Raw genomic sequence first — 26,882 nt, 5'->3', positions numbered from 1 at the left:
CAGTGCAGCAACTTTTGTTTAAAACCAGTTTTTTTGTTTGGATCAAGTTGCAAAAGCTGATGCTTGAAACCAGGGTTTCTTGTTTTGTGAAAAGTTCTTGCTGCTATTATAGCTATTAAGAATTTGCAGACATCTGTTAATTAGTTTAAGTGTTTTTGTTTGGCATATGGCAGCTCAGTTGCACCTTCACCCTGGCAAGAGTGTGTCCATGGAGCTCCTTCCTTGCAGAAGCCAGCTTTCTCCCTGTCCAACAGCAGCGTGGAGGAAGATGTGTGTGATCCTCAAGGGGGGTGCTGTAACAACCCCACCTCCCCCTCACGCTGTCACAGCAGCAAGCTCAGTAAGGTTGTCCCTCCCAGATGGAATATCCATCCTGGGCTATAGGTAGGTAGAAAAGGTCAGTTGCAGCCCCTGAACATGTGCAGGCTCTTCCTCAGATTTACAGAGTTGCGGTTAAACATTTACCTGCTCCTGAATCAGCCTAGTTTAGTCCAAGTGTGATTCAGCATATAAATGCAAGGAGCTCCCATTGTGCTGTTCCTCGTGCCCCTTAATTGTTTGACAGTGATAATCTGGTCTTGATTTACTCCCTTACTCAGAGAGGTGCAAAACTGTTAATCTCCACAAACTGGAGCTCGTGAGTGTGGGTCTCTGGGGAGCCTGGGCCAACAGAACTTGCTCAAAGAGCCTTTGCAGCACCAGGACTGGTTTCCTGACCAAAGCAGCAGCCTGAGAGCAATGAGGAGCTGAGCAGGAGCTCACTGATGCCTTTGACCATGGCATCACCTTCCACCCCTGGCTCCATATGGCACAGATAACCATCGCCTGTGCATCTTCCTTCCTGCCCCACATCCGGAGGAAGAGCTGATTGCCAGCCCAGGGCTTCCTGCTGGAGTTCACCCTGGCATGGGGGTACGGCTGTGCTGGGGTGGGGGTAGGGGAAGCTGGGAATAACTCATCTTTGTTTTCTTTTTAATGGAGCTGATTATCCCTGTAACTGCCCACCAAAGAGAGAAGAAGGGGTGTGGGACCCCTTGGCAGCTGCTTTCAGTGTAGCTCTGCTGCTGGACTCGAGCCTTGCCTCCTGTGGGGTGGCTGCTGCTGGTTTTTGCCTGCACCCCAACTTTCTGGTTCTTAACACTGTTGATGTGGAGCAGCACTTTTCTCTGTGTTTTAGCAGAGCTGTTCCTCTCTTTACAGTTTTTGCTTTTGGGTTCCCCCAGCCCCTTTTTAAATGATATATAGATAGGTTTTTTTGTTAAATAAAAACCTCTTTATTAACCCTCTCTTGGGCTGAGATCTTATTTCCACAGTGCCTGGGCTGCTGCCTGTTGAACATGGTAGATGGGCTCTGCACTTCCGCCCCACGTTTGCTGTTGGGACTTTGCTCACTTGCCCAGGAACATCTTGTGTGTGTTCAGTGCCTCCCAGCACACACAAATTCCAGACCCCTGTCAGGGACATGTCCCTGCACAGGACCCCCCAGCACCTCTCTGTGTCCTTGTGGATCCCAAGTAAGGGGGAGATGCCCTCCTCCTCTCCTGGGGACAGGATAAGTGGACCCTGGTGACCATCCCCAGCAGGTGTTGTCCCCACACACCCACCATCCCCTCAGCCTGTGGCTTTTACCTTTGGTACCGCACGTGTTTACTGAGGTTCATGAGATAACACAGGGAGCGGCTCCAGCTGGATATCAGACCTTTAGCCCTGAGCTGCAGCTGCCAAGGTAGGACAGGGGAGCCCTGGGAGTGCCCAGGGGGTGGGCAGCTTGTGTATCATCCCTGAGCCTAGGGGGATGAAGGACCTGCAGGAGAAGGAGCTGAGGGTCCTTCCCTCTCCTTCCTCAGTGCCCAGTTCATATCTGTGTGTTCCCTGTGTGACATCTCCTTGCCAAGAAAGCCCCATGCCTGGGCTGAGCCCAGTGGTCGGGGAGGAAGATGCAGCCCCGCTCTCCAAATATATTTTATTTAATAAAAATAATGAGCTGAGGCTGTCCCTGGGCACAGGCTCCTGGCCTAGAAGAGTCCTTTTTCCTTCTTGAGGTTCTGTTGTTTCCACAAGGGCAGGTTGCCGAAGGCGGAGCGGGTCATGCCGAAGACAGCCTTGAAGTCCTGGTCGGAGAGGTGGTACTAGGGGAGGAGAGAGGGAGCTGAGCTAAAGCCTGGGGGCTTCCCCTAGTCCCTCCCCAGCAGCCTCCCGGCCTGGTCTCACCTCCTTCCTGCTGGGATCCACACCCTGTGGCAGATCGTCGGCTGCAGTGTTCACCAGCACATCCAGGGGGAAGGTCTCCAGTTTTTCAGGGAGGAGGGAGGTGGTGGCAGTGAAGACTTCTTGCTTGGATGTGAGTGCCTGGATGGGGGGGGGGGGAGGTGGAATGGGGACATATCAGGGGATGCCCGAGGGATGGAGGCACCAGGTCAGCTCCAAGTGTCCCCTCACTGGAGGGTGTGTCCTTGCATCTCCTCATGCCACCTACCAAGGGGGCACGGGGGCTTCCTGTGCACCCTCCCACCCCCTCTCCTGGTGCCACTTACCGAGGTGAGCTGCCCAAGGCTGCTCTCGTCCCCCAGCTCAGCTCTCAGCGCCTCGTAGGATTTCTTGTCCTGGGATGGGAACACAAGCGCTCAGACCTCAGCACAGGCAGGGATCAGGCAAACCCCAACCTGCACATCTTGCAGGTGCTGGCTGGGGTCAGATCCACATCTGGTCCCATCTGCCCACTTGGTCTTTCCAGCCCCCTCCATGACTCACAGCCCAGTTGAGAGGGTCCCAGGCCAGGAACCAGCCAGTGAAGGTGGGGGGCTCGTGGCCCTGCTTCACCACGATGATGGGGGTGTCAAGGTCACGCCCGCTGGGGTGGTTCCGCAGGTACTCCTGCGCCATCACTGCTGCCGCCTCCTTCTCTGACTCGTTCGCACCGTTCCCAATCCAGAAGAAAACCTGCAACGAGGTCATGGTGCAACGTGCAACTGGCATGGAACAGGGCCCTCTGGGGCCATGCCTGACTCATCATTGGAAGCACACAGGATCCATCCATGGGGAAAGGCACTGGGAGTCTATCCTCAGCTGGCTCTGGAGCAAGAGGGCTGAAGAAAAACTGTGGAGCAGGGGTCATGGGGGTTTCGAGTCTCTCATCCCACCACCTCTGGTTGCTACAGATCCTGCACCCCACAGGACATCAGCTTGTGGGATGTGAGATGGCCTCATGGCCCACTGGCTCACCTGGTCCCAGGTGTCTAGCAGGTAAACTTCATTCTCCTCCAGGTCATCCTGGGTGAAGTCTACAATCTCTGTGGCCAAGAAGGTGCCTGTCTTGTTGGAGCATTCAAAGAGTCGGGGAGTAACAGAAGGGTTCTCCTCCTGCAGCCTGTTAGGGGGTAACATGGCAGCAGTGGTGGCAACAGGGCTCATCCCACTTGGGGACTGGTGGCCCCTGAGGGTGGGTGGGGACAAGGCACTCCCAAGCACAGCACAGGTACCTCTTGCTGTTGGCATACTGGGACTTGCCCCCCAGAGCCACCCAGAACTCAGATGGCTCTTGTCCCTCTGCAATCACTATCTTCTCTGACTTGGAGATGATGTCGGCCACCGTCTTGCCCATCTCACGCTCGTCCCCACTGCAGCCCTGCCAAGCAAGCGTGGTTGCTCCACCACTGGCCCCAGCCAAGAAAGAGGAGGAGAAGATGGGGAGGTTTCTCTCAGGGGTGGCAGCACCCACCCCAGTGTCTGGCAGTACTCACCTTCCCATACCAGAGGTAGCAGCAGCTAGGGGTCTTCAGCACAAAGACATCGTTGGAGTTGAGGGAGGAGGCACGGACGGGCACCTCGAAGGCCTTGGTGTTGTACTCATTGGTGCCGTGCACATGGAAGAGGCGGGTGGAGGGGGTGGGCTCTGTGTTGCCTGCCCGTGAGGTGCCACCCTGGGGGGACAGGAGGTCACCACGGGTGCCACAGGCTCACCCACCTGCCTGCTCCCCACCCCCAGCAGCCCCACACTCACCGCATACACCACCATCCTGCCTTTGAAGATGGCCATCAGGTGGGCCGGCTCCTTGCCCATGGTGACACGGACCTGCACAGGCTCGTTGTTGTACTTCTGGTCCAGGTTGACAGCTTGGTAGGCAGAGGCAGCCAGCTCATCTGTGGTGGCTTGGCGGCCCTGGGCAAGACAGACAGGAGCTCAGTCCACATCACAGCCCCCTTTTCCCTCTGGGGAAGAGGGAACACTCATGCTGTTCCCATGGAATCATGTGTAGGGGCAGAGCAACCCCAGTTTGGGAAGGTGTCCCTGTCCCCCACCTCTGCCAGTCACCTGGGGGTCTCACCTGCCAGAGGTAGATGATGCGGTTCACCTTGGGCCCCACAGTGTAGGTGTAGAGCACCAGGTAGCAATCCCCACCATAGAAATGGCCCAGCCACTTCTTCTCCACGGGCACCAGCTCATTGTTCTCCACGCGCCAGACCTGGTGGCACAGGGACATACTGCTGCCAGGGCTGGTGCATCACCCTGCTGTCTTGCAGCCTCTGTACCCCGTGGCATCCCCCAGTACAGCCCAGGGGGTGCCCTGAGAGGCATGGCCTGAGGGGATCCCACACGGGGTGCCCACATTCTACCTCAGCCACTTTACCTCCACCTCCCCGGATCCATCATCCACCATCTTCTGCTGGGCAGCCATCTGGGGCTTGGCATACAGTGTGGTGGCATCAAACTTCACTTGCTCCACCTTGGCTGTGGGGAAGAGCAGAGGGCTGAGCTGTAATCCACTGGCTATGGGTATCCCCACAGCTTCCCCTCCACACCCCCACCACACAACGCCCCCCCCCATCCAGGGCGTCCTGCAGTGCCAGAAAGGAAGGGGCACTCACCCACTTTGCCCACGGTGTGGGTCTTGCCCAATCCACTGGTCTGGTTGGGGACAGTCCATTTTTGAAAGAGCTGCCTGAAGATGCTTGACTCAGACCCATCGTTCTCTGTCTCCACACTGGTGCTGGCTGGGTAGTTCTTGGCTTTGATGAAGCCCTGGATAGATTCAGACCCAGATTGTGGACATAGGGTGCCTGGAACCCTGGGGAGCACCCAGGCTACCCCACAACCAACCCATAACCCAGCACTCACCAGTGCCCTGCTCATCGCCTGCTGCTTTTCCTCCTTGTTGGCGTTCTTGCCCTTCCACACAAAGATCTTGTGACCTCCTTGATCAAGGATGTAGCAGTCCTTGGAGGGGGGACAACAGCAGAAATTGGGACTTTGGACAGCTTAAGCTTTAGAGTTACAACCGCCAAGGAAACTGGGCACCCCTCAGCACCCCATGGGTGACACACCTCATGCAGGAGCATGTCTTGAGTCAGGGGTCGAATCGCCACCTCCTGTATGACCAGGTTCCCACTGGCATTGGAGACACTGGCAGAGGAAAAGTGAGGAGGAGAGGTTAGAAATGGGGCTGGAAAACCTTGTCCCTAACCCCACCTTAGGGTGGCAGGGTTGGGTGGTGGGGTCCTCTCCCCTTCCCCATCCTGATCATGGCAGAGGTGATACCCGGTGTCCCCTCTTGCCCTGCCATGGTGGCAACGTGGCTTGCAGCTTGCCCTGCCATGCAGCTCACTCCTGGCCATTAAGAGGGACAAAGGGATGTCAGATGTGATGGGGCCATCTGGGGACATTGCCATAATACCCAAAGCTCACACCTGCAAGAGCATCTCTCCACCAGGTACCAACCCCGTTGGCACCAGGTACTCCCCTTGCTCCAACAGCATCCAAAGGACCTGTCCCCACCCCTACTGTGCCCTTGACCCCTCTTGGTGGGGACATAGCAGAGATGGGTGCCCCTTTGGGCGACCCACCCCCAGCAACTCACTGGTAGAGCTTGAGGGAAGTCTTAAGCTGCTGGTCCACTTGGTTATCAGGGATGGCCGGCTTAATGTCCCTCTTCTCACCCAACACGTGTGTGAGGACCTGCATGAGTCCTGGCGAGGCGCCCTCGTTCTCACCATCCACCACACCCACCTTGGCACGGCCCCCACGTTCCCGGTCCCGGATGTCCTTGGCCAGGGTCATCGCCTACACCCAGGGGAGAAGGGGTCAGCCTGGACTGGGGAGGGGGATAGCCAATCACCCCCTTCCTCCAGGAGTGGGCCCGGGGACTCCCCAGCCATACCCTCAGCCTCTCACTCCGGTTGCTCTCCGGGCCGTTCCATTGGATGATGAGCTGGCCCAGGTCCAGCAGGAACACATCACCCCTATTGAAGCTTTTCCAGCTCATCTCCACCTGCAGCAGGACAGGATTGGGGGGGTGGGTCAAGCAGCAGGGTGTCTGGGTCCCCTTGGCTCCACAGCCCCCACCTGCCCTGGCTCAGTGGTGATTCCTTCAGCCTGTATTTCTCATCTCAACTCCAAAAGGGGCTTTTTGGGGTAGGGTTGCTCCTGAGGCAAGGTGGCATGGCCCCACACTCACTCTGTCCCCTGCTTGAAGGCAGATGTATCTGGGGGGGCTCTGGCCTGATTCCTGACCCTGAATGGCATATCTGAATAGAGATTTGTGATTGGTGACCCCCCACATCCCATAACTCACCTCTCCTGCCACCACATTCTTCTTGCCCTTCACGTGCAGCAGGCGCTGGACATTGTAGTTGTTTGTCTCCACATGCTTCATGCCCGAGGCCACTCCACCCTTCTTATAGCTGCGGAGAGGAGGGGGGTACAGACAGGGTGTCAGCTGGCCCTTCTCACTCTAGTGGGGTTTGCTTCCCACCTCTGTGCAGAGGGATGTGTTTGAGGACCCCCCCCACCCACCCATGTGGATGATGGATGGAGCTAGACCAGCTCCAGATCCTCCTCCTGCCACCCTCCACCCCACTGGGACAGGGCTGTCCCCATCCCCGCTGGGGATGTCCCCATGGAGGGCATACAGAAGACCCCTCCCCACCATCACCCACTATGGGAGCAGGTTCCCTGGGGGTGACCAACATACATGAGTCCCTGCTTGAAGTAGGCGCGGAAGGTCTCACTCTCGTGGCCCTGGACCTCGCGGTGCTGCACGGCCACCGTGCCCAGGTAGTCATCCATCTGGATGGTGTATATTGCAGCTGCCCCCTGCTCGTCCTGGCTCGACTCTTTGCCCAGCCAGTAGTGGATGTCGTAGCTGAAGCCATTCCCAGTCTTGCGTGTCTGTGGGACACCAGCCCGTGTTAGAAGTGCCCTGTGTGGCCCCAGGCTGCTCTGGGCAGGGACACACCTCCCTGCACCTCAGCCTCCCCCAGGGCAGAGCGTGTCCCCGGTCCCCGCGACACCCCAGGCTGTCCTACCGAGAGCAGGACGTAACAATCCCCCTCGTAGAAGCTGCCGTAGCTTTTGGTGGGCACTGGCACCATTTCCATGTTCTGCAGAAGGAAGGCAGATGTCAGCCCTGGCAGGGAATCTCCCACCCCAGCCCCACACACCCCATTGTCCCCAGCCCCCAAACCTGAGCAGGTTTAACCCTGGGTCCCACACTGAGACCCCCAAACTCCAGTACTGAGGACACAAAGGGGGGACCTTCCCTCCCACAGCCTCCCTAGACAGCCCGGTGATGGGTCCCCAGGCTGTGCCACCGTCCCCCACCTCGATTCGCCATATCTGGATGCCCGGCGTGGTCTTGTTGAGCGTCTTGGTGACCTTGGCACTGAGCTCCACCATGGTGACAGGCACTGCAGGCAAGGGGACCTGGAGGCAACACCCTCGTTCATGGCAGGCGGTGCCATTGAGAACTGGGAGGGAGCCAGCCTGCCGTGTCATCTGCTGCCCTGCCCAGACTGCAGCCGGTTGGGCCGTAAACTCCCTAAATGGGGCTGCTCAGGGTAAGGGGAACCCCTGGCACCCCGATGCCAGGGCTGTGGGCATGCAGGGCTGCCAGCCCCCTCGGCCTGGCTGGCACCACAGCTGACGGGGGCTGCCACGGCTCTGTGCCAGGGTCTGTGGTGGGCAGGAGTGGGGACCCTGGTGTCCAGGCACAGGGCAGGGCTGCACGGGGCACCCCCAGCACAGCAGCCACAGCTGGGTGACACCACTGCCCAGTGACCTGCAGCTCCCAGCAACAGCAGAAACCAGACCCATTTAGCCTGGTCGTGGCACGGCTTGGCACGCCATGGCACAGCACGGCCAGTGGCCTTGCACTCACATGTATGTGCAACCACACTCTGCCTGCTTCACACCCGCCCCCCACCCCCCCCCCCAGTCCCAACTCCACCACTGAATCCATGCCCCCCAGGGAAGGCACAGCCACCACAGAGGTGCTGAGCATGCCACGGGACTGTCAGGAAGAGCCAGTGGTGCCCAGCTGAGAGGTCCCTGCTCCCCAGGTCCCATAAAACCCCACTTGGTCCCTACTGCAGTGCGTTGACAGCACCCACAACCTGTCCCTCAGACCTCCGGGGGTGATGTCTCCCCAGCACAGCCCTGAGGTGGGCCAAGAGTGGGTCCCCAAGTCCCCCAGTTCCCAGGCCACCCCAGTGACAGGAGTAGCAGTGGCTGTGGGACATGCTGCCTCCCTTCAAGCCCACCCTCCAGCCTCCCACCCCATCTCCTCACCTTCCCCGTGGAGCTGGGCACAGGTGAGTGCACCTAGGCAAAGTGCGAGGGTGCCAGCACCCAGGAGACCTTTGTCCCCTCGTGTCCCAGCCTATGTTCACCATATAAGGGCAGGAACAGCCCAGAGTCAAGGTCTCCCCAGTCTTCTAAGGATTCCCACCACCTGAAGAGCCCCGTTACTCTTGGGGCGATTGTCCCCTCTGGTGCTATTGCAGCACAGGGCAACCCCAGGCACCCTGCCCAGGGTTCTTCTGCACCCAGGGTGGTACCTGTGTCCCTTCCCAGTACTGGTCCCCTCTTGGCCCTGGGCACTGACCCCATGGTGATTGGGATTTTGATCCCTGCCACTCACCAAGAGATTATCCAAAGCGCTAGCAATGGGCTGAACCAGGCAGGGGGAGGTTAGTGTCAGCCACTAAACCTGGAGGTGCCCTGATATGACAGGGATTGGCTCTGCCACTGCTCTCTGCTCTCCAGTCCCCAAAACCCTCTGAGCCGTGGAGCACTAAGCCTGTGGCAATGGGATTTTTTTGGTGCCTACTCCCCACTTCCCCGCCCCCAAATTAAAAAAAGGTTGTCCAAAGTGATAGCAACAGGCTGATGCCACAGGGCTTGGCTACTCTGCTGCCCTCCTCTCCCCTCATCCCGTGGCAATGGGGTTTCTGCTGCCACCAGCTCAGAGGCACAAGCAACACAGCATCATCTGCCTAGGGAATCCCCTTCCCACTCCACATGTCCTTGTGTTCCACTTCCTACCTGGCACATCACTCCCCTGCCCGAGGGACTTGCCCCAGCCTGTGCCACTCCCAGCTGGAGGCCAGATCCCTGCCCACTCCCCGAAGGGTTTTGCCTCCCAGCACTGGAGGACTCTGCAGCCCCAGTCTCAGGGATGGGAAGAGGGCACAGGGATGCGGCATAGGGCAGGGCACAGGGTGGTGGCACAGCTAAGCCCTCTGCCCTGTCCAGTGCCCTTAAATCCCAGCCCCAAGGGGCGGTACCTGACAATGCCCTTGATGTTGGCAGACAAACAAGGGGACTGGAGTGGCTCCCAGCCACTGAAGCCCTGACAGTGGTTTTGGGGGACTACTAGGGGGGGGTGCATAAAGCTGAGGAGGGGAGGGGGATTCTCAGCAGCAGGCAGGCTCCTGGGCTCACTGTCCTACTCTTATCTCTTCCCCAGCCCTGCAGAATTGCTGCAACCTTATCTTGGCCATCCTGCTGAGCCAGCAGCTCTGGATACCAGGGCCACTGGCATCCCACACCCCAGCTGTCACCCCGGCGCCAGGCCTGGGCTGCAGTGAGCCTCAAATCGTGTCTGACCCCTCCCCGAGGATCTCTAAAGTGATGGCAATAGGCTGAACCAGGCCAGGGGGGGTTGTCAGCCACAACCAAGGGTGCCCTGATGCCACAGGGATGGGCTCTGTTGCTGCCCTCCACACCCCTGACCCCCAAACCTGCTAACCATGCTATCCAGCTCCTGCCCCCTGCACCCCACAACAGTGTCCCTCGTGGGACCCTTACCTGGGTGCAGAGCTCCTGCTGGAGTGTGGGGCTGAGTTTTGGGTGGGATGTGGCTCCCAGGTGGCTGCTCTTCTCTCGGTGGCCGCGTCCCAGGGCTGAGCCTGCTGGTATGGCACAGGGGTGGGGGACCCTCTGTGGGTCCCAGAGGGCTCGCCCCTTCCCTGGGCCCCCCGGCTGGACACACTGCTGAGCCACTAATGAACTCAGTAATTAGTGCACTCTTCAGGGAGGACAGAAGCTTCATTAATGAGGGAAGGCACAGGGCCAATGAGGGCACAGGGTGGGGGCAGCTAAGAGGACACCCCCAGCACCTCATTGCCTGCATGGTGGCTGCTGCGGGGGGGGATCACAAGTCCCCCTCCAGTGATTACGCAGGGGAGAGGTCCCAACACCTTATTTGAAGGAAACTGAGGAAGGGGGAGCATTTGTGACATCTTTCCCCGCCCCGAAGCCTGGGCACACAGTCCACACAGCATATTCACACCACCACCGTTAAGGGCAGGATACAAACCCCGTGGCATCAGGGTCCTCCTCCCAGGAAGAGAGGGAAGGGGTTAGGTTAGGGGGTGCTAGGGCAGGGGGCCTGGATTGTGTGCGTCCCCTTGGCACTGGGCAAGGGGTGACCTCCCCAGCCCTGCATCCCGAGGGTGCTCCCCCAACACTCACCTGCAGCACCACCCCTTCCCAGGGGAATTTAGAGACTCCTGGAGGATCTCTGCCCCCACACCGTGTGCACCCACTAGTGACAGGCATGTGGCCACGCATGCACCCACTCACACACACAGGACTCCCCTTTCTAAGATGGTTTGACAGCTTTAATCACATGAAGGCACTTGGATCTGGTCCCCCAGCCCTCCCTAGCCCCACTAATGCCACTGCTGCCCCCCACCAGAGCCCCCAAGGGTGCCCAGCATGGGGGCTGTGCTCCTCAGGTGCTGCAGCACCCATGGGTGCTTGCCAGGCAGTGGCTCTGCTGGTGTCATTTGACTTGTCTAATATAAAGTGCTGAGTTGAATGCTCCTGGAGGGGCAAGATCAGGCTAAGGGCAGTCAGAGGCCTGGGAGGGGGGGTGTGCCACAGTGTCCCCCATCCAGCCCCCTGCCGTGGGGCAGGAGGTGAAGGCAGGGGTGCAGGCAAGGTGGGGGGACCCCTGCCCCTGGCACCCAGCACTGGGAAAAGGGCAGTGCCAACAGGAGCCGGCCAGACAGCACCAGAGAGCTAAAACCCCTCGCGTCCCGCCCACCCGTCCCTGCCTCCAAATACTGCCCTCCCCTTCCCTGGCACAGCAGTAAAAAGGCACCCATGTTTTTGGGAAACTGTTGCTTCTCCCCCTAAAAATATATGAAATATTGTCCATCTTGTGACACTAAAAAAGGCCTGGCTGAGCTCAGTTCCTCCCCAACCCCCCAACCCCACCCTGAGAGCCCCCAGCCCCTCAAGGCTGGGGGACACCCTGGCACAGCCCAACCCCACGGGGGTCAGGGTAACCCTAGGCTGCAGGGAGGGGGGGGTTGGCAGTGTCCCCTGCCCCAGCTAGGGGACTGGGGTAAGAGGGGTCACACTAAGGCTGGTATGGAGGTCCCTCCCCCATTGGAGTCACAGCCTTTGGTGAAGCTGCAGTTGGATGGGGAGGGGGTGCATGCTCCTCCTCCCCAACGAGGGAGGAGACCTCCCGTTGGTGACTGGAGTGGTTTCCACTGACACAGTAGAGTGTGGAGAGACCACCATACCCACCCCCTCCATGGGAAGAAACTGGTTGGAGGAGGTGAGTTAAGAGCTCCCCCCAAAGATAGACTTCTTGCAGGGCTGAGAGGGACTGAGGAAGTGGTGTCCCAAGGCACTGGGGAGGGGGGGCATTTGTGGCCAGCCCGAGGCTGAGCTGCCCCCCAGAACACACCCTCTAGGCAGGGGGCAGCAGAAGGCACAAGGAAGGGGTAGGGATATGCCCCCTCCCTGGTGATGAGCTGCACCAAGGGCAAAATTAAGGGTATGGTGGCAGCCCCATCCACCAAGGCAAATAAGACCCTCCCTGTCTTCTGGGGGTGTTAAGGGATTAACTTTCTTGTGTCCCCCTACCGTTAGGAGCGAGGGCCACCAGCCTCCCCAGCAGGCAGAGCCTGAATGGGGGGGTCCAGTCCCCCCTCAAAGGCAGTGGAAAGCAGCAGCTGCTGACCCCCCTTCCCCACTCAGGGAGACATAGAGGGGAAAAGGACCTGAGAACCATTTTGGGGATGGAGAACATAGGTTGGGAGAGGTGTGGGACAGTGGATGGAGGACAGGACCCCCCGAACAGGTCCCCAGCACTGCAGGGCAGTGGGTCACCCACAGCCCCCCCTCCTCTGCAGAAAGGGAACACCCAGCTCCCTGGCAGGAGGACACCCACATCTCCCACCACCAGCAGGCAGGGAGAACACACACACCCACCGGGGCTGGAGAGGACAACAAGGGGGGTACACTAGGACCCTCCGTAAAATAAGGCACCCAGCTGCCACGGCAGTGTGTCCCCCCCTGGTAGCAACCAGCGTGGTGGGGGAGGCCACTAGCTGTTAGTCCGCTGCTTCTTGAGCACTGCGTACACGTCCTCCACCTTGCTGAGCCTCTCGAAGAAGGGCAGCAGGTCCAGCAGCTCCGTGTCCGCCATGTTATCAAACCAGGAGGCCACCGGCACCTGCAGGTGGCAGAGGGGGCAGCGGCTGAGGGGAGGGTCCTGCCGCCTCCCCTCCAGAGCCCCCCCCCTCAGCCTCATCCCAGGGGTACATACGGCATTATCGGGGTGGAAGATGTAGGATGCGGGCGAGTTGTCCACGATGATGATGCGGCGCAGGTCGCGGCCCAGGCGGCTCAGGTCCTTCACGTAGTTGCCACGGTGGAAGACACAGGATTCCCGGAAAAGCCGCGCCCGGAAAGCCCCCCATTTGTCCAGCAGGTCAGCCACAGGATCTGCATACTGCAGGCACGGGATGGGAAGGGTCAAAGGGGCATGCTGTACCACCATGCCCACCCCATGGTGATGATGGCACCCAGCTCTCCACTGGTGCCAGCTCACCCCGTGCCTCAGTTTCCCTGGCCAGCACCCTGGAGGGGCAGGCAAGTGGCACTGCCTGCAGGTAGGCAGGGGACAAGGGGCCAGTGATACCCATCAGTGGACAAGCAAGGGGAGTTGTGCCACCCCAGGGGTGCCCAAGAAAAGGATGACGGCAGGGAGCAGCAGGGCACCCACCTTGGCCAGGCTGGCAGTGAAGAGCACGCACTCGAAGAGCTCGCCCATTCGCTGCAGGAACTCATCCACGTGAGGCCGCTTGAGCACATAGACCTGCGGGCACGGGGCAGAGGGCAGTGTGCCACGGCCACCCAGCCCCCAGACAGCACCTCCATGCCCACCTCCCCCCGGGGGACACGTGTGTCCCCCACCCAGCTAGCAGCTCCCTGCTGGGGAAGGGGGACAGAGCTGCCTGTGCCCAGTGCTGTGGGGGCTGCCCCACGTGGGCTGAGAGACAAAGCAGCTCCGCTGTCACCTCCGGGGTGAAGTGTCTGGCCGGCTCCGGAGCCAAGTAACCGAGAACAGGCTGACTGCCCAGACCACAGCCTATCCTGGATTACTTGAACCTGGGGCTGGCCACTGCAGGAGGGCACCGAGCTGGGACACCCCTTCACCTTCCCACCCCACTGGAAAGGGGAGCACCCACCTCAGCTCCCCAAAATACCAGCCGTAGAACCCCCAACTGCCCCTCACTGGCAAGTGCTGGGACAGCTCCCGGTCCCCAGGGAGGGGGCAGAGGGGGCTGTGGTCCCCACCTGCCAGGCACCCCCCGTTTACCTGGTGCATGGTGCCATCGATTTCCACGGGAATGATGAAGTCAGCATTGTTCACCGGCTGGGAAGGACACAGTGGGGTCAGTGCTGGGTGGGCACCCCCCACCCACTATGGATCCCCTGGAGCCCCCTTGCAGGGACACCCCATCTGACCCAGCAGGGCTGTGCCCAGGGGCTGCCCGTGGGAGCTGGCAATAACTACGGGGGTGACAAACAGAGGGGGGGAAGGACAAGGGGCAGGAGGGGTGGAGTGGGCAGGCATGTTCCCCACCTTGAAGGAGCTGTGCACCAGCGTCTCGTCCAGGTCGATGACCACGCAGAGCTTGCTGGCGTCCTGTGGCTTGATCTCAGGCAGGAGGTGTTTGACAGCAGCCTGCAGCAGGCGAAAGGGGGGCACAGCCAAACCTGGGTGTCAGCGGGATAACAGGGGGCACCGCTGCCCCTCCTGCCCACCCAGAGAGGGGGAGAAGCTCCTTCCACCCCTCCACCTGGCATAGCAAAAGTGCTGGGAATGGGCAGCCCAGCCCCTCAGTGCTGCTTCCCTCTAATGCAAGGCTAGGGGTGCAGGGGGTGCCCAGGGGGGCAGTTACCTTCGGCAGGGCCCCGTTCTCCTCCACCAGCAGCGGGGCGCTGGTGGTGCTGGCGCGGGGCTCCCCCTCATCGCGGCACAGGCAGCAGAAGAGGGATTGGAGGATGCTGCGGCTCCGAGGCTTCTTGGCAGGGGCTTGGGTACCTGAGAGGGGTGGAAGTAGGGGTAAGGGGACAGACGCACCCCCGGGGGTTCCCCCCACTCTGACACAGTGAGGGGGGGTCGGCAGCTGAGTGGGGTTTGGGGCCTTGCTGCCCGGCCAGGTATGGAAGATGCGGGGGGAACTCCGCCCCCCCATAGATCCCCTTGCATCCTTATCGGCCCCAGCACCCATCCGGCCACCCTTCCTGACCCCCCCCAACGCCAAAAGCCGGCGCCGTGGCAGCATTCACAGACCCCCACAGCCCCTCGCCCAGGCACGGTCCCGGGGGAGACTTCTGAGCGACCCCCCCTGCACCCCACAATAACAGAGCGAGGCCCTGCCCCGGCGGGGGGGCGTGTCCACTATGGCACCGCCCGAGGGGGGTGCACGGACCCCCAGCTCGTCCCCGCAGTCCCCCCGGGGTCACAGACCCAGGCGGGTGGGTGGCCCTGTGGGCGGGGTCTCGCCGGGAAGGCGGGGCGCTCAACCCCTCATTTGCCCGCCCCCCCCAGCGAGCCCCAACGCTCATTGGCCGGCTCGAACACACCGCAGGAGAAAGACCAATCAGAACCAAGTGCTCGCCCCTCGCCGCTGTTCCTGCAGCCCTCATTGGCGGGTGAAGGGGAAACTGAGGCAGAGGGTCAGTTCCTGCCCGGCTGGGGCGCCGAGGGCAGTGCGGTGGCTCCAACCCCTTCCCCACTGGCCGGATCTTGCCCCCAGGCCAGCAGCCGCAGCTCCCCCCTGGTTGTGCACCCCCAACAGTCGGGCGAGGGCCTCCATGCCCCCGCAGCGCGCTCCATGGCAGGCGGCCCGTGGGGCAGTAGCTCCCCACGGGGGAAGGAACCCGTTCCCACGCTTGGCACTCCCCGGCTCTACCAGCTCCCCAGACGGGCGAGCAGCATCCCGGCGTCGGGCGGCAGGACGGGAAGCGCACCCCGCCAAACTCCCGGGAAGGGGCGCCGGTCTGTGCCCCGGGCTGCAGCGAGGTGCCTGGCGCTCAGCCCCCGTCTCTGCCTCAGTTTCCCCACCGGCGCTGCTTGCATCCCCGCGCCCGGCTCAGGAGGAAACAACGCAGAGACGCCGGAGCTCGAGAAGCGCCCCGAGCGCCCCAGGGCCACCGACAGGGTTTGGGGGAGACGAGGTGCAGCCCCCCGACCCTAGACGGGTGGAGAATCCCTCGCTCCCTCCAAACCCCGACGCTTCCGTGCCCAGCGCATCCCCCTCCAGCCCTGGAGCAGCGGAAGGCACGGAGCGGGCTGAGACTGCCCTCAGCTCATCACACCCGCCGGGAGCAGCCTCCCGCAGGCCCCCAGCCCGCTCCCCCCCCCAAAAAAAAAAAAAAAGGTGCCAAAGCACCTCGGAGACCCTGGAGACCTCCACCCCCCCGCCCGGTTCGGGAGCGGAGAGGGGGGGGATTCCCCCCCCCCGCGTTACCTTTCTCTTGCAGCGGGGCGCTCCCCTCTTCCCTGCTAACCTGGGTGATAATGGACTGGTGCTCCATGGGCTCCGGGGGGGTGGGAGGGGGCGGCCCCCCCCGGTCGGGGGGGGGGGAGGCGGGGCGTGGGCCGGCGGCGGCGCGGGGCGGTGGGCGCGGGAGCAGCGCCGCGGAGGAAACTTTGTTACAACATGGAGTTTCCTCCGCCCGGGCTGGGGCTGCAAACATGGAACCCGGGCGCGGTTTCAAGGAACCCCTTAAAAGGGCAACGCCGGGGGTGGGGGCCCTCTCCTCCTCCTCCTCCCAACCTCCAGCCTCCCGCCCCGCGGGGGGAGGAGCGGGGGGTCCCCGCCGAAACTAGGTGGGACCGGTGGGTGTTTCTGGGGTGGTGGGGAGAGAGCGTCTGCGCGGCAGGTTTGATTGGGGAGGACCCCATTGCGCCGTGGGGGTCGTACAGGGGGGTCGCCGCCAGCCCTCCGGTCCAGGGATGACGGAGACAGGGTCGGCTCTATTGTCACATCCCAGGTGTCACCCCCCCATCCAGCTGGCAGCCCTAGGGAAAGCGGGAAGGACCCCTTGCAGCTACCCCCGACACATGAAGCCGCCCCTGTGCTGGGTGTCCCCGGCAGCAGAGACCCCTGCACCTGGTGGCGCCAGGCTGTGCTGGGGGATTCCCATCGCCCAGTTATTTGGGCTATTTATATATATATATATACTCTCCCCTGTAATTCCTGCCCTCCTGCCTCTAGGGAGAAGGCTGCCTCCGAGTGCTCTCCGAAAAAAAACACGTCTTTTACCAGTAGCTTAAGGATACATCAATCTCCTCGGGAAAACTCATCTCCCCTAAGCCCCCCATGTACTGTCACCCCCGTTACCTCCCTCCAGCCCCTTCCCTGCCCCGGCTGGGCCTTGCCAGGGCAGTTCAGTACCGCGATGGGGTCCCCGGGCAGCGTCCGGCCCCGGTGGCTTCCAGCGGGTCCTGATCATCGTCTCGATGGCCGGAGATGCTGCTTCCTCCGTGAGCGTGAGGCTGGGGCAGAGCAGGTTGGAAATGCCCCATCTGAGCTTGCTCGTGATCTTTCCACCTCTCCCAGCTGTGGATTAGGAACTTCAGAGGCTGAAATCATTATTTCTGTCCCGGGGGGACCTGGGAGGCAGCGATGCCCGCGGCGGCAGCCCCCCGAGGACCGCTCTGCCCCTCCGGCTCCCCAGGGCTGAGCCATCCCCGTACGGTGGGAGCAACCCCTGGGGAACGGGGCTGGAAGGGGAACCTGTACCCTCTGCCAGCCTGGGACACAACGGGGCACAGCACATGCCCACCGGTGACCCCTCTGGGAAATGAGGTAGGGAGACGGGAAGTCCCTCCACAATCCCCGGGGAATTAAGATGCTGCAGGGCCGACGGGAGCGGGCAGGCGGTGGAAACTCTGGGGGTGCAAAAGCTCCCAGCTCTGTGCGGGGCATCCCGGCACCACGAAGACGGGGGAAGTCACGGTAGGAACCAGGCTGCGGCTGGGAACCGGGACACGGCGTCCTGCCACCCCCTCCGTCTGCTCCGAGGGTGGGCAGCGATCGTGCCTCAGTTTCCCACCCCTCGGCAGCGCTGGACAGGGAGGCAGCCGGCTCACCGGCCAGACAGCCGGCACTGCCACCCTGCCTCGGGCGAGGAAGAGGAAATAAAAGGCTGTGCTTCCTTCACTCTCTGTTTCAGGCTGACCTGTGCTGTTCCTTTAGCCCAGGTGGGGCCGGGCAGGATGCCTGCCTCCTCCCCGGTAGGTTGGCTGGGACGAGCTCTGCTGCCTGCGGTGTCAGGGGACACTGTTTAATATGGGGACAGCCGTGGAGGCCACACACTGTCCCCTCCAGGACCTCTGTCTCTCTGTCTGAATCCTCCTCTTCCCTCCCTGATGAGCCACACGCAGGCAACAGCCTCAGCTAAGCCAAGCCCTGCTTGTCTTCTAATTAATGTAATTAGGAAAATCTGCAGGCCAGCTGCCTGTAGCAGCAGTTGGAGCATCGCTTCCAGCTTTGCTGCCTGCTCAGGGGTAGACCGGGCAGCTGGGGAGCTCAGGAGGAAGTTGTCCACATCCTGGGGTTGTGGGACAACCTGGGGATATGGAGCTTTAGGGACCTCCTCATCCTGTACCCCCAGGCCAGGAACAGGCAGAACCCAGCTAGGTGCACGGGCTGTGGGCACAGGGCAGAAAAGCACTGGGCTACCATGGGTGGTCACTGAGGGACTTCTCTGTGTGACCCCACTGTCCCCAGGCTGGGGTCCCAGATGCTTTCCCTGTTCCCACAAGCTAACCATGGCCACGGGAGCTCTGTCCCACCAACTGCTGCCTTGTGGCTGGGGCCTGTGGCTGAACACCTCCTGCTAAGACCCAGGCCAGTTAGGTGCCCCCGAGATAGGGGTGCCCTGGGCTGGGACTCCTGGCCAGAGAAAAGTGATCCCCGCAGGCACAGACCCAGTGACCTCTGCCACCGCAAAATAAGCCGTTGAGCTGGTCCCTGCACTCTGCAGACCCCAGCATCTCCCAGACCTCCGGCCCTCCCAGTCCCTGATGGCCCCCTCCGGCAGGGGCACCCCAGTCTGGGGAAGGTACCGTGCTAGAGAGCGGTTCCTGCTACTTCTCCCCACAGCCCCTGGCAGCCCCGGCGAAGGAGGGGACGGCCCCGCCTTTCGGTGGGCCCCACCGCTCTGGCTCCTCCTTCCAGCCACCCGAGGCCGGGCCAACGCGGTGGCGGGGGGAGGCACCGCCCCTCCGACGGGCATCGCCCTTTTAAGGAAGGGGAAATTCTTCACATAAACAAGTGCGGCCCCCGGGAGCAGGGAGGGGGTCCCTGCCCGGTGAAAGGGGCCGGGGGGGGAAGCACGGGCAGGGGTGGGGTTCGTCCCCCCCTTAAATTCCAATCTCCTCAGCCCCCCGATCAGCCTGGTTTGGGAAGAGGGATTTTTTGGGGTGTGGGGGGGGTGCTGGGAAGCGGGGGGAGCCTTGAAACAGCCAGGGAGCGTCTCGCAAGTTCGGGCCGCGACGGGGGGCGAAGCCCTCGGGACCCCCCCCACCCGGGGTTCGGGCCTTGGGGCACCGACTGTCACCCCTGGGGGGGCCCCGAGCTGCCCCGCATCCGGCGGGGCCGGCAGGCGGGAAACGGGGCATCCGGGGCGGGGAGGGGTTGGTGGGGGCCCCCCACCCCTTCTCGAGGGAATGCAAAGGGCTGGGGTTAAGCCCCAAATCCCCTACTCCCACGGCCACGCGTGGGTTTATGCAGACCCCCGCCGAACCCCTCAGCCCGGGGCAAAGTGCTCGGTTTGGGGCACGGGGGGCGGCCATGGAGGGTCCCCGCCTCGGGGCGCGCAGTAGTAGCGAGGCTGAGGCCAGGTCACAAACATGCTACTTATGAGCCGCCCCCTCCTTCCCGCCCCGAGTTTAGGAGCCACCCGTGTAGCTCCGGCCCGTCCGGTCCACAGGCTGGGGCCGGTGCCGGGCAGCGGGACTGGTGGCCCCGACTCCGCTGGGGCTGGCCCCGCCACCCTCGGATGGGGAGGGATGATGATTAGCGGTCCCGAGAGGTGATTAGCGGTCCCGGGCGGTAATTAGCGGTCCTAGGGACCGACGGTTCCTGGCACTAATGAGGAGGGAAGGTCTCCGGGGCGGCTCAATCACTGAAGCCTCTGCGACAAGGGCTGGGGACACCTCCCGCTGCTTCCTCCCCCGCAGCATCCAGCGTGGACCAGCACAGCCCCCCTGAACTTGCGGGGGGCAGGGACGGAAACATTAAAAGGTTGTGGAACGTCTGCCCGACAGTTAACCCCTTCCTTGCTGGGTGCGCTTCTAGGCAGAACGTAATTCCCAGGGCGCGGCCTCAAATCAGTGCCCGCAGCGGGGGGCTGTGCTGGGCAGGGGGGCGGGAGGGACGACAGTAAGAGGGGACGGAGTCTGTCACCGGGTCCCTGCCAGCACTGGCGGATCGAGGGAGACACCGAAGCTGAACCGGCTGTGGTGGCCATGTGCAAGGAACCTGGCTCCATGCGCGATGCTGCAAGTCCAGATCTGTGGGAGGCAAAGATGTTCGGCCGATGGGCACCCATGGGGGACACAGCCCCCCAGGCAGCCGTCCCTCACCCAGCTACCCCTTCCCACAGTGCCAGCCCTACCAGGTAGGCGACAAAAGCCACGTAGGCAGCCAGCAGCAGGCTCAGGGGGATGTAGTACCCCAGGCTCCGCAGCGAGGGCAGAAAATCCACCACGAAGTAGATGTTGATGGTACAGACCAGCGCTGTGATGAGGGTCATCAGCACCTTCCAGGGGCTGTGGGCAGGGGAGTGACATTAGTACCAGGGCAGATCCCCCACTGTGCCAGGGGGCACAGTGATCTGGGGGATCTGGGGTTGTAGGTGAGCAAGATCCCAACCAGGACATCTCTGCACCCTGTCACTATACTACACCCCTACGATGGGGCTCTAGGGGTGGGTTTTTGCCGCCCTGTGAATGCTGGGCTGGCAGTGTCAGGGGAATGCTGAAGACTTGTGGCAGGGACGAGACATCAAGATGAGGATAGAGAGCACAGTCTGTCCTGATCTTGCTGCTGTGGGCATGTGAGGTTGAACATCCCACACACACACCCACCCCCGACCCTATACCCATGCACCAACTGCCCCCACAACATGGTTTAGAGGGCAGGATGGGCCAAAAGGAGGATGCTTGCAGCTGGAGCACCCTGCTCTGTCCCCTTCTGCCTTCCTCCCACCCTGGCACTCACAGGCCGTTGGTGAAGTCCTGCATCAGTGGGCGCAGGCTGGTGAAGGTGAGGACGGGCAAGACGGCAAAGGGCAGCTGAAAGGAGAGCTGGGTGAGGGGGATGAAGTTGTGGGGTCAGGCTGTTGGGGGGCAGGCGATGGTCTCCACCTTACCAGGATGCTCTGGAGGACGTTGAGCAGGTCGTTCATGCTTGTCAGGTGGCTGACGTCCTTGAAGGCAGCCACAAAAACGGTGGGCAGGATGGCAAAGGAGCGGGTGAAGACCACCCGGGCGAAGCGGGACCAGCGGAGCTGCAGGAAGCCCTGGGAACACAGCGAAACCTGCGCCCTTGCCCCTCGCCCTGCCCAGGACACAGCTCCGGTCCCCCCAGATCCTGGCTCGGAGGAACATGGGGGGCATCCCTCCCTTCTCTGTGTGCCAGGGCGCTGAGCAGTCCCTTGCAGGCGCTGCCGCGCCCCGCTAGGTGTCAGCTGCAGCTCATTAAGCAAACGAGCTCATGAGAGAAACACAGAGTGCCTCTGGGTGTCACGGCGGGTAGCGGTGGCTGCACCGCGGCAATGGGTGGGCACCGTCCTCATCCCACCTCCTGGGGACCGGGGAACCCCAGTACCAGCAAGCTACCACCTGCCGAGTGGGCAATGCCCCGATGCCCAGCTCCCTGCAGGAATGTGGGGCAATTGACTCTGCCAAATACGCGGGGGAGGGAGTGTGCCCCAAGGACCTCCCATCCTCGATTCCCCTCCCTACTAACTGCACCTGTTGGGGGCGAGGGCCAGCATCTCCGTCCCTCACCTCCATGACGAACTGTCCCGCGTAGGTCCCGGTCATTGTGGAGCTCTGCCCTGCTGCCAGGATCCCGATGGCCCAGATGTACAGTGCCACTGCTCCAAAATAGCAGCCCAGGATGACACCCTGTATGGGAACATTCGCATGGAGACCCCGAAGTCCCACCCCAATCAGCTTCCAGTCTTCCAGTGGGGTCTTTGCAGCCCCTGGAGTAGGGGTCAGCAGGGGAGCTTTACATCTCCCAGATGGGTACTGGTGCCTGCTGGCCACAGCCCAGGACCACTCACCCCCTGGTAGATATCTACAGAGACTGTCTCGTTGTTGTCGGGGAAGATGCTGGTGTAGCGGCTGATGCTGCTGTTGATGCACTTGTTGTGCTGCAAGGCAAAGTGGGCATGAATGGGATGGCCACCAAGTAGCCCCCACAGACACCGTGGGAGCCCACACCATGTCTCAGGGACAAGGACACCCACTCTCCAAGGGATGCTTGCCCTGCCTGTCTCCACAGTTGGACACAACTGTCACCTCCCCTTAGGCACAAAGTGACACTCACCACATCCTTGTTTTGCTGGTGGTAGAACGCCTCACCAAAGACAGCCATGACAAAGAGGTTGATGAGGAAAGAGACAAAGAGGGCCAGGCAGGACTCAGTCAGGAAATACATGTTGGCCTCCTGCACTGCCTCCTTCTTGGACCGGTCAATCGCACGTGTCTGCGCATGGCAGATGACATGAGTGCCATGGGATCAGGCAGGCACCCCTGGAATCATCCCACAGCCAGGACCAGCTGGTCCCTACCAAGTGTCCCCTGAGACACCCTGAGATAGCAGTGCCCTCATCTCACCTTGACCAAGGAGGAGTGGAGGAAGATATTATGGGGCATAATGATGGCGCCAACAATGCCCACGGCCTGGAGCAGCTCCTCTCGCCCGCAGCCTGGGCAGTAGGGCAGGAAAATGCCCTTCAACACCTCCACCTGATTCGGTCTCACCACCACGTACTGGGGACAAGTGGGAAGGGGCACTGTGAGCTGGTATTCCCATTGTTGTAACCCGGTGCCAGCGGGGATGCCCTATGAGGATCCCCTGCCAGCACCCTGCAGGGAAAAGGGTGTCCCCAGCTCCCCCTCTCACCTCGTAGCCAAAGGTCAGGGCCATGATGGTGATGAGAAGACCAAAGAAAGCTTCCAGTTTGCGGAGCCCTAGAGGGTTCAAGAAATGGGGTGGGACAGAGCAGGGGACACCAGTGCCACATCAGTGCCAGGGCTGCCCAGGCAAGCATCTCCCCCATCCCCACACCACGTAACTTACCGTACTTGTCAAGAAAGAGGAAGAAGAGGGTGTCCACGATGGTGATGAGGACCCCACCCCAGAGGGGGATGCTGCAGGATGGCAAGGGGGAGCATTAGACACAACGTCCCTTGGTGGATTGGGGCCATGGGGAGAGCTGGGAGGCCCCCGTGGGACGGCTCACCGGCCAGCCGAGAGCAGACTGAAGGCGATGGCTGTCCCGATCACCTCCTGCATGTCGGAGCCGATGATGGCGAGCTCTATCATGAGCCATAGCAGCATGCGGGGCACCTGGAGGGGCCAGGGTGTGGTGAGGCACCTGAGCCCTGGCTGGGTGGGCACACTCTGCAGGGTGGAGGCCACTGTCCATGTCCCCAGGCTGTGGCAGGCCACCCAGAGCAGCATGGAGACCCAGGGAGACCCTCCAGCCTCTCCCATGCCACAGGGTGCAAGATGGATCCTAAATCCCAGCCTGCCCCCCTCCCCATTTCTCAGTGGGCTAGGACCCAGATGTCTGGGTATGATGGTGGGTCAGGTAGAGGGACATATCCAGCCCTCCTAGGGACCTGTCATTCAGTCCAACACCTCAATGCTTTTTCAACCCTATCAGGATTGGCCTTAGCTCCCCCCCCTCCTTTGCCATGTGATGTCCCCTGAGCACCCCAGCTCCCTGCACACCTGTGCCCGGGTTTGCCCAGTGTCTTGGCTGCGTGTCACTGCCCTGACACCTGAGCTTACCCCCCCCTGGGGGACATGCTCAAGTGTCCTCAAATCAGACCAGGACACCTAGGCAGCTGCTTTCCTTCCACCTCCCCTGGGCCCCTGTTTCACAATGGTTTGTGAGTGCTAGGTGGGGGGCACTGGGACTGGGACACTTTGGGGACCCCCTAGGATGGGGGCTCTCACAGCATCTTCGTGCACTTCTCCATCCTTCCCCTAAACAGTCCTGCCCCCCAGTCCCTGCCAGGACTGCCACAAGCCCAAGTGTGACATACCCTCGAGCTGTCACCCCCCCAGGGGGGCTCCCCGTGGCTGCTCACCTTGGGGTAATAGAGGTAGCAAATCTCGGCCAGGTCCTTCCCCGTCACCACGCCCAGCCGGATGGCCAGGCGCTGGCACAGCAGCCCCAGGATGGTGGCCCACAGCAGCACCCACAGCAGCTGGGAGGACAGGAGGGAGGGAGGAAGCAGGGGCTGGGCACCGGGCAGGCTCTGGCTGCATGGGGCTCCCAGCAAGGTTGTCAGGCAGCCCAGGGACAGGGGAAAGAGAAGCCTTGAAGGGCTGGAAGTGGTCTGGTGGTGAAGGGTCTAGAGCGCAACTGGGGTTGTTTAGCCTGGACAAAAGGAGGCTGAGGAGAGACCTTACTACTCTCTACAGCTACCTGAAAGGAGGTTGTAGCTACCTGGGTGTTGGTCTCTTCTCCCAAGTAACAAATGATAGAGCAAGAGGAAATGGCTTCAAGTTGGGCCAGGGGAGGTTTAGATGAGATATTAGGTAAAATTTCTTCACTGAAGGGGTTATCAAGCACTGGAACAAGCTACCCAGGGAAGTGCTGGAGTCCCCATCCCTGGAGATATCTAAAAGATGTGTAGATGTGGTGCCTGGGGACATGGTTTAGTGGTGGACTTGGCAGTGCTGGGTTAACGGTTGGACTTGATGCTCTTAAAGATTTTTTCCAAATAAAATAATTCTATAATTCTGTGGTCCCCAGCCCCCACCCCAGCCAGGGGTGGCCCACCCACACCCCTGGGTGCTTTCCCCCAATGCCAAGGGCCCCTCTGTTCCTTTCCACTCCCAGGGCTGGGGAAGCTGGCTTGCTCTGGGGCTGGTGGCCGTTGGCACAGGAGGAGTTGCAAAACACCCGGCGGCTTCCTGACCCAGGGGGCCAGAGGGGCCTGGGGCTCACCTTGAACCCTGCGACTGCCCCACACTGCAGATCCGACTCCACGTTGCCAGGGTCCAGGTAAGCGATGCTCATGAGGAAACCGGGACCGGTGAAAGCCCAGAGTTTCCTAAAGCTGAAACCAGGCTGGGACGAGGCAGCAGGTCAGAGCTAGGAGCTCCCATTCAAAACCATTGCCTCCCAGTTGCACTCCCAGTCCCCTCTAGCCCGTTGCTGGTAAGCCCTGTGCTGCCTGCGCAGTTGCATTTCACACCTGGAGGATGTTTCTTCTGCCTGCTTCGGGGGTGGAACTGCTGCCCTCCCAGCCCCTCTTGGTTAGCAGCAGCGCTGGGGGCGGAGAGACCCCCATCCCACATGGGGACAGAAATTTTCAGAGGTCTCCCGGTGCTGTCAGGCAGCGTTAATTGCACCCTATGGGATCCCACTGCCAAGCCTTGCTTTTACCACCTGTCCTTGCCGGGGAACCTCCATCCCTTTTCCTCTCCCTTCCACCTGCTGGGACTGGCTGGGCATGTCTTCCCCCCCTCCCCCCCGTGCCGTAACCCTGTGCCAACCCCACCCCTGGTACTGCCCCCCGCCCTGTCTCTGCCCACCCTCAGAGGGAGCTGCCAGCCCGGCAGCACCTACCCCTCCATCCTTGGGGATGCTGATGAGTTTGTCCAGGTGGGTCTGGTCCCGGGTGTCAGGGCGCTGCAGGGGCACGGGGCTCCCGCCGGTGCTGTAAGTCTGGGCTTGGCCCTGGTTCAGGGACCCGGTGAGGCCTGGGGGTGAGAGAAAGAGGAGGAGGCGAGGTCGCAGCTCACCAAGGGCAAGGACATAGGTGGCTGGCAGCCCTGGCTTCCTCCCAGTCCCACCTGCCCCTGCCCAGTGAACCCCATGAGGGATGAGGCCCATTTTTCCAAGAGGGCCATGAGGGTGGCTATATTGGGGATGTCAGTGGCTACCCAAAGGTGACAGATGCCACATCCAGCTCAGGTGTCCCTAAAAACTTCTGGTCCCAGCCCAATCTTCACCAGTGCAAGAGCCAAGTGCATTTCTGGGCAGGAAAGACAGGAGGAGACCCTGCCCTAGGTCCTGCTGCAGGGTGAGCATGGAGAAGGGGATAAGAGCCTGGTACCAGTCTCAATCCTCCCACAGCTCACCCACATCCTGGTAGCATGGGTGAATCATGGGTGGGCTTGGGTGAACAGAGGATGGGGCAGGTGGGGAATCTAGGACAGGCTGGGAGAAACATGCTTATAGGGAAGGGGGAGCAAAGGCAGGGGTCCTGGGGAGGAATTCTTAGGGGAGGGGGGTCTTAGAGGAAGAAAGGAGGCATGGGGGGACCCACATGTCATGGGGCTCACCTGGCTCTAGTGACGCCATGGCTGGGCCTGATCCCGACATGGTGCTGGGAAGCACTGATCTTGACACTGGATACAATGCCTGCCACCCAGCTTTTAAAGGACCCCCCCATCTGCCCCCCCGAGGAGAAGGAGAAGGAAGTGCTCCTTCCCCACCCGCTGAGCTGGGCTAGGAAAGGAGCTCTGCCTGGTGGGGGCTGGGTGCTGTGAGTTCACATGGTCTCAGTTCCCCCACCCTGTGCCAGGAGGGGGTTAACCCAGAACCTCTCTTCTCCATGTACATGCAAACACAGGGCACCCAGAGCAGGATGCATGGGAACATGCCTGCCTGTCACCCTCCATCACATGTCAGAGGTCCTGCTCCCTGGGCAGTTCAGGGAACAGGGGACAGTGTCTCACAGCATGGGGAGGAAGGGCTGGTGCCACGAAAGTAGGGGAAAGGCTGGAGAAGTAGGAGTGAGAAGGAAGCAGGCCTGCATTGCACAAGCTCAAGAGCAGGTCAAAATGCATCCTCAACTGCTGGCACCCAGCCAGGCAGGCTCTGTGGCACAGGGCACTCATGCCATCCCCAGATGGTAGGACATCCACCCCAAAGATGACATGCTCAGTATTATTGCAGGTCAGGCTGTGCCCACAAAAGTGGGGCACCCCGTCCTGAGGACCCTTATTGCTGTGGAGGTGAGAGTGGGAGCACTCCAGGTGCACCCATGGATGTCTGGATAGTACTGCCTGCCTCT

The 26,882-nt window shown here is 61.4% G+C and overlaps 3 protein-coding genes across 6 annotated transcripts; all 3 read right to left on the bottom strand.

Moving 5' to 3' along the window:
- Positions 1–1,949: 1,949 nt before the first annotated feature.
- On the bottom strand, positions 1,950–10,285 carry VIL1 (villin 1). 2 transcript variants are annotated; one of them, XM_051622853.1, is made up of 20 exons: positions 10,085–10,285; positions 7,598–7,699; positions 7,303–7,377; positions 6,969–7,165; positions 6,570–6,678; positions 6,156–6,266; positions 5,856–6,058; positions 5,323–5,401; positions 5,117–5,215; positions 4,867–5,020; positions 4,629–4,729; positions 4,326–4,463; positions 4,001–4,159; positions 3,741–3,920; positions 3,480–3,625; positions 3,223–3,367; positions 2,752–2,940; positions 2,535–2,603; positions 2,212–2,349; positions 1,950–2,129 (listed from the first exon to the last, which is right to left on the bottom strand). In XM_051622853.1, exons 2-20 carry the CDS (start codon positions 7,670–7,672, stop codon positions 2,016–2,018), a joined length of 2,481 nt encoding a protein of 826 aa, XP_051478813.1. In that variant the 5' UTR covers positions 7,673–7,699; positions 10,085–10,285; the 3' UTR covers positions 1,950–2,015. The 2 variants fall into 2 exon arrangements, with proteins under 2 accessions (XP_051478813.1, XP_051478812.1); XM_051622852.1 differs by lacking the exon at positions 7,598–7,699 and having other exon boundaries at positions 10,085–10,108.
- Positions 10,286–10,877: 592 nt separating this feature from the next.
- CTDSP1 (CTD small phosphatase 1) lies at positions 10,878–16,283 on the bottom strand. Its single transcript, XM_051622854.1, has 7 exons — positions 16,063–16,283; positions 14,488–14,630; positions 14,169–14,270; positions 13,902–13,958; positions 13,305–13,397; positions 12,846–13,031; positions 10,878–12,752 (listed from the first exon to the last, which is right to left on the bottom strand). Exons 1-7 carry the CDS (start codon positions 16,127–16,129, stop codon positions 12,624–12,626), a joined length of 777 nt encoding a protein of 258 aa, XP_051478814.1. The 5' UTR covers positions 16,130–16,283; the 3' UTR covers positions 10,878–12,623.
- Positions 16,284–16,966: 683 nt separating this feature from the next.
- Positions 16,967–26,201, bottom strand: SLC11A1 (solute carrier family 11 member 1). 3 transcript variants are annotated; one of them, XM_051624097.1, is made up of 15 exons: positions 26,149–26,201; positions 25,430–25,563; positions 24,806–24,928; positions 23,940–24,059; positions 23,084–23,190; positions 22,921–22,991; positions 22,744–22,811; positions 22,455–22,610; positions 22,165–22,323; positions 21,899–21,988; positions 21,582–21,737; positions 20,978–21,127; positions 20,827–20,900; positions 20,222–20,375; positions 16,967–20,117 (listed from the first exon to the last, which is right to left on the bottom strand). In XM_051624097.1, exons 1-15 carry the CDS (start codon positions 26,186–26,188, stop codon positions 20,007–20,009), a joined length of 1,713 nt encoding a protein of 570 aa, XP_051480057.1. In that variant the 5' UTR covers positions 26,189–26,201; the 3' UTR covers positions 16,967–20,006. The 3 variants fall into 3 exon arrangements, with proteins under 3 accessions (XP_051480057.1, XP_051480058.1, XP_051480059.1); XM_051624098.1 differs by having other exon boundaries at positions 20,978–21,145; positions 21,618–21,737; XM_051624099.1 differs by having other exon boundaries at positions 21,618–21,737.
- Positions 26,202–26,882: the final 681 nt, after the last annotated feature.

Source organism: Apus apus, chromosome 6 (genome assembly GCF_020740795.1).
Source record: "Apus apus isolate bApuApu2 chromosome 6, bApuApu2.pri.cur, whole genome shotgun sequence".
Taxonomy (NCBI): domain Eukaryota; kingdom Metazoa; phylum Chordata; class Aves; order Apodiformes; family Apodidae; genus Apus; species Apus apus.
This window is presented reverse-complemented; position numbering and strand designations above follow the sequence as displayed.

What these genes read in the sequence shown, in the direction of transcription:
- VIL1 (XM_051622853.1), bottom strand. Translation starts at nt 7,672, where the DNA reads ATGGTGGAGCTCAGTGCCAAGGTCACCAAGACGCTCAACAAGACCACG. An exon ending in CCACACCGTGGGCAAAGTGG is followed by an intron (nt 4,730 to 4,866) that starts GTGAGTGCCCCT and finishes TCTTCCCCACAG; the next exon opens with CCAAGGTGGAGCAAGTGAAG. An exon ending in GCATCATCTACCTCTGGCAG is followed by an intron (nt 4,160 to 4,325) that starts GTGAGACCCCCA and finishes TGTCTTGCCCAG; the next exon opens with GGCCGCCAAGCCACCACAGA.
- CTDSP1 (XM_051622854.1), bottom strand. Translation starts at nt 16,129, where the DNA reads ATGGAGCACCAGTCCATTATCACCCAGGTTAGCAGGGAAGAGGGGAGC. An exon ending in TCGATGGCACCATGCACCAG is followed by an intron (nt 13,398 to 13,901) that starts GTAAACGGGGGG and finishes CCGTGCCCGCAG; the next exon opens with GTCTATGTGCTCAAGCGGCC. An exon ending in TCTTCCACCCCGATAATGCC is followed by an intron (nt 12,753 to 12,845) that starts GTATGTACCCCT and finishes TGCCACCTGCAG; the next exon opens with GTGCCGGTGGCCTCCTGGTT.
- SLC11A1 (XM_051624097.1), bottom strand. Translation starts at nt 26,188, where the DNA reads ATGTCGGGATCAGGCCCAGCCATGGCGTCACTAGAGCCAG. An exon ending in CATGGCGTCACTAGAGCCAG is followed by an intron (nt 25,564 to 26,148) that starts GTGAGCCCCATG and finishes TCTCACCCCCAG; the next exon opens with GCCTCACCGGGTCCCTGAAC. An exon ending in TGGCTTTTGTCGCCTACCTG is followed by an intron (nt 20,118 to 20,221) that starts GTAGGGCTGGCA and finishes TGCCTCCCACAG; the next exon opens with ATCTGGACTTGCAGCATCGC.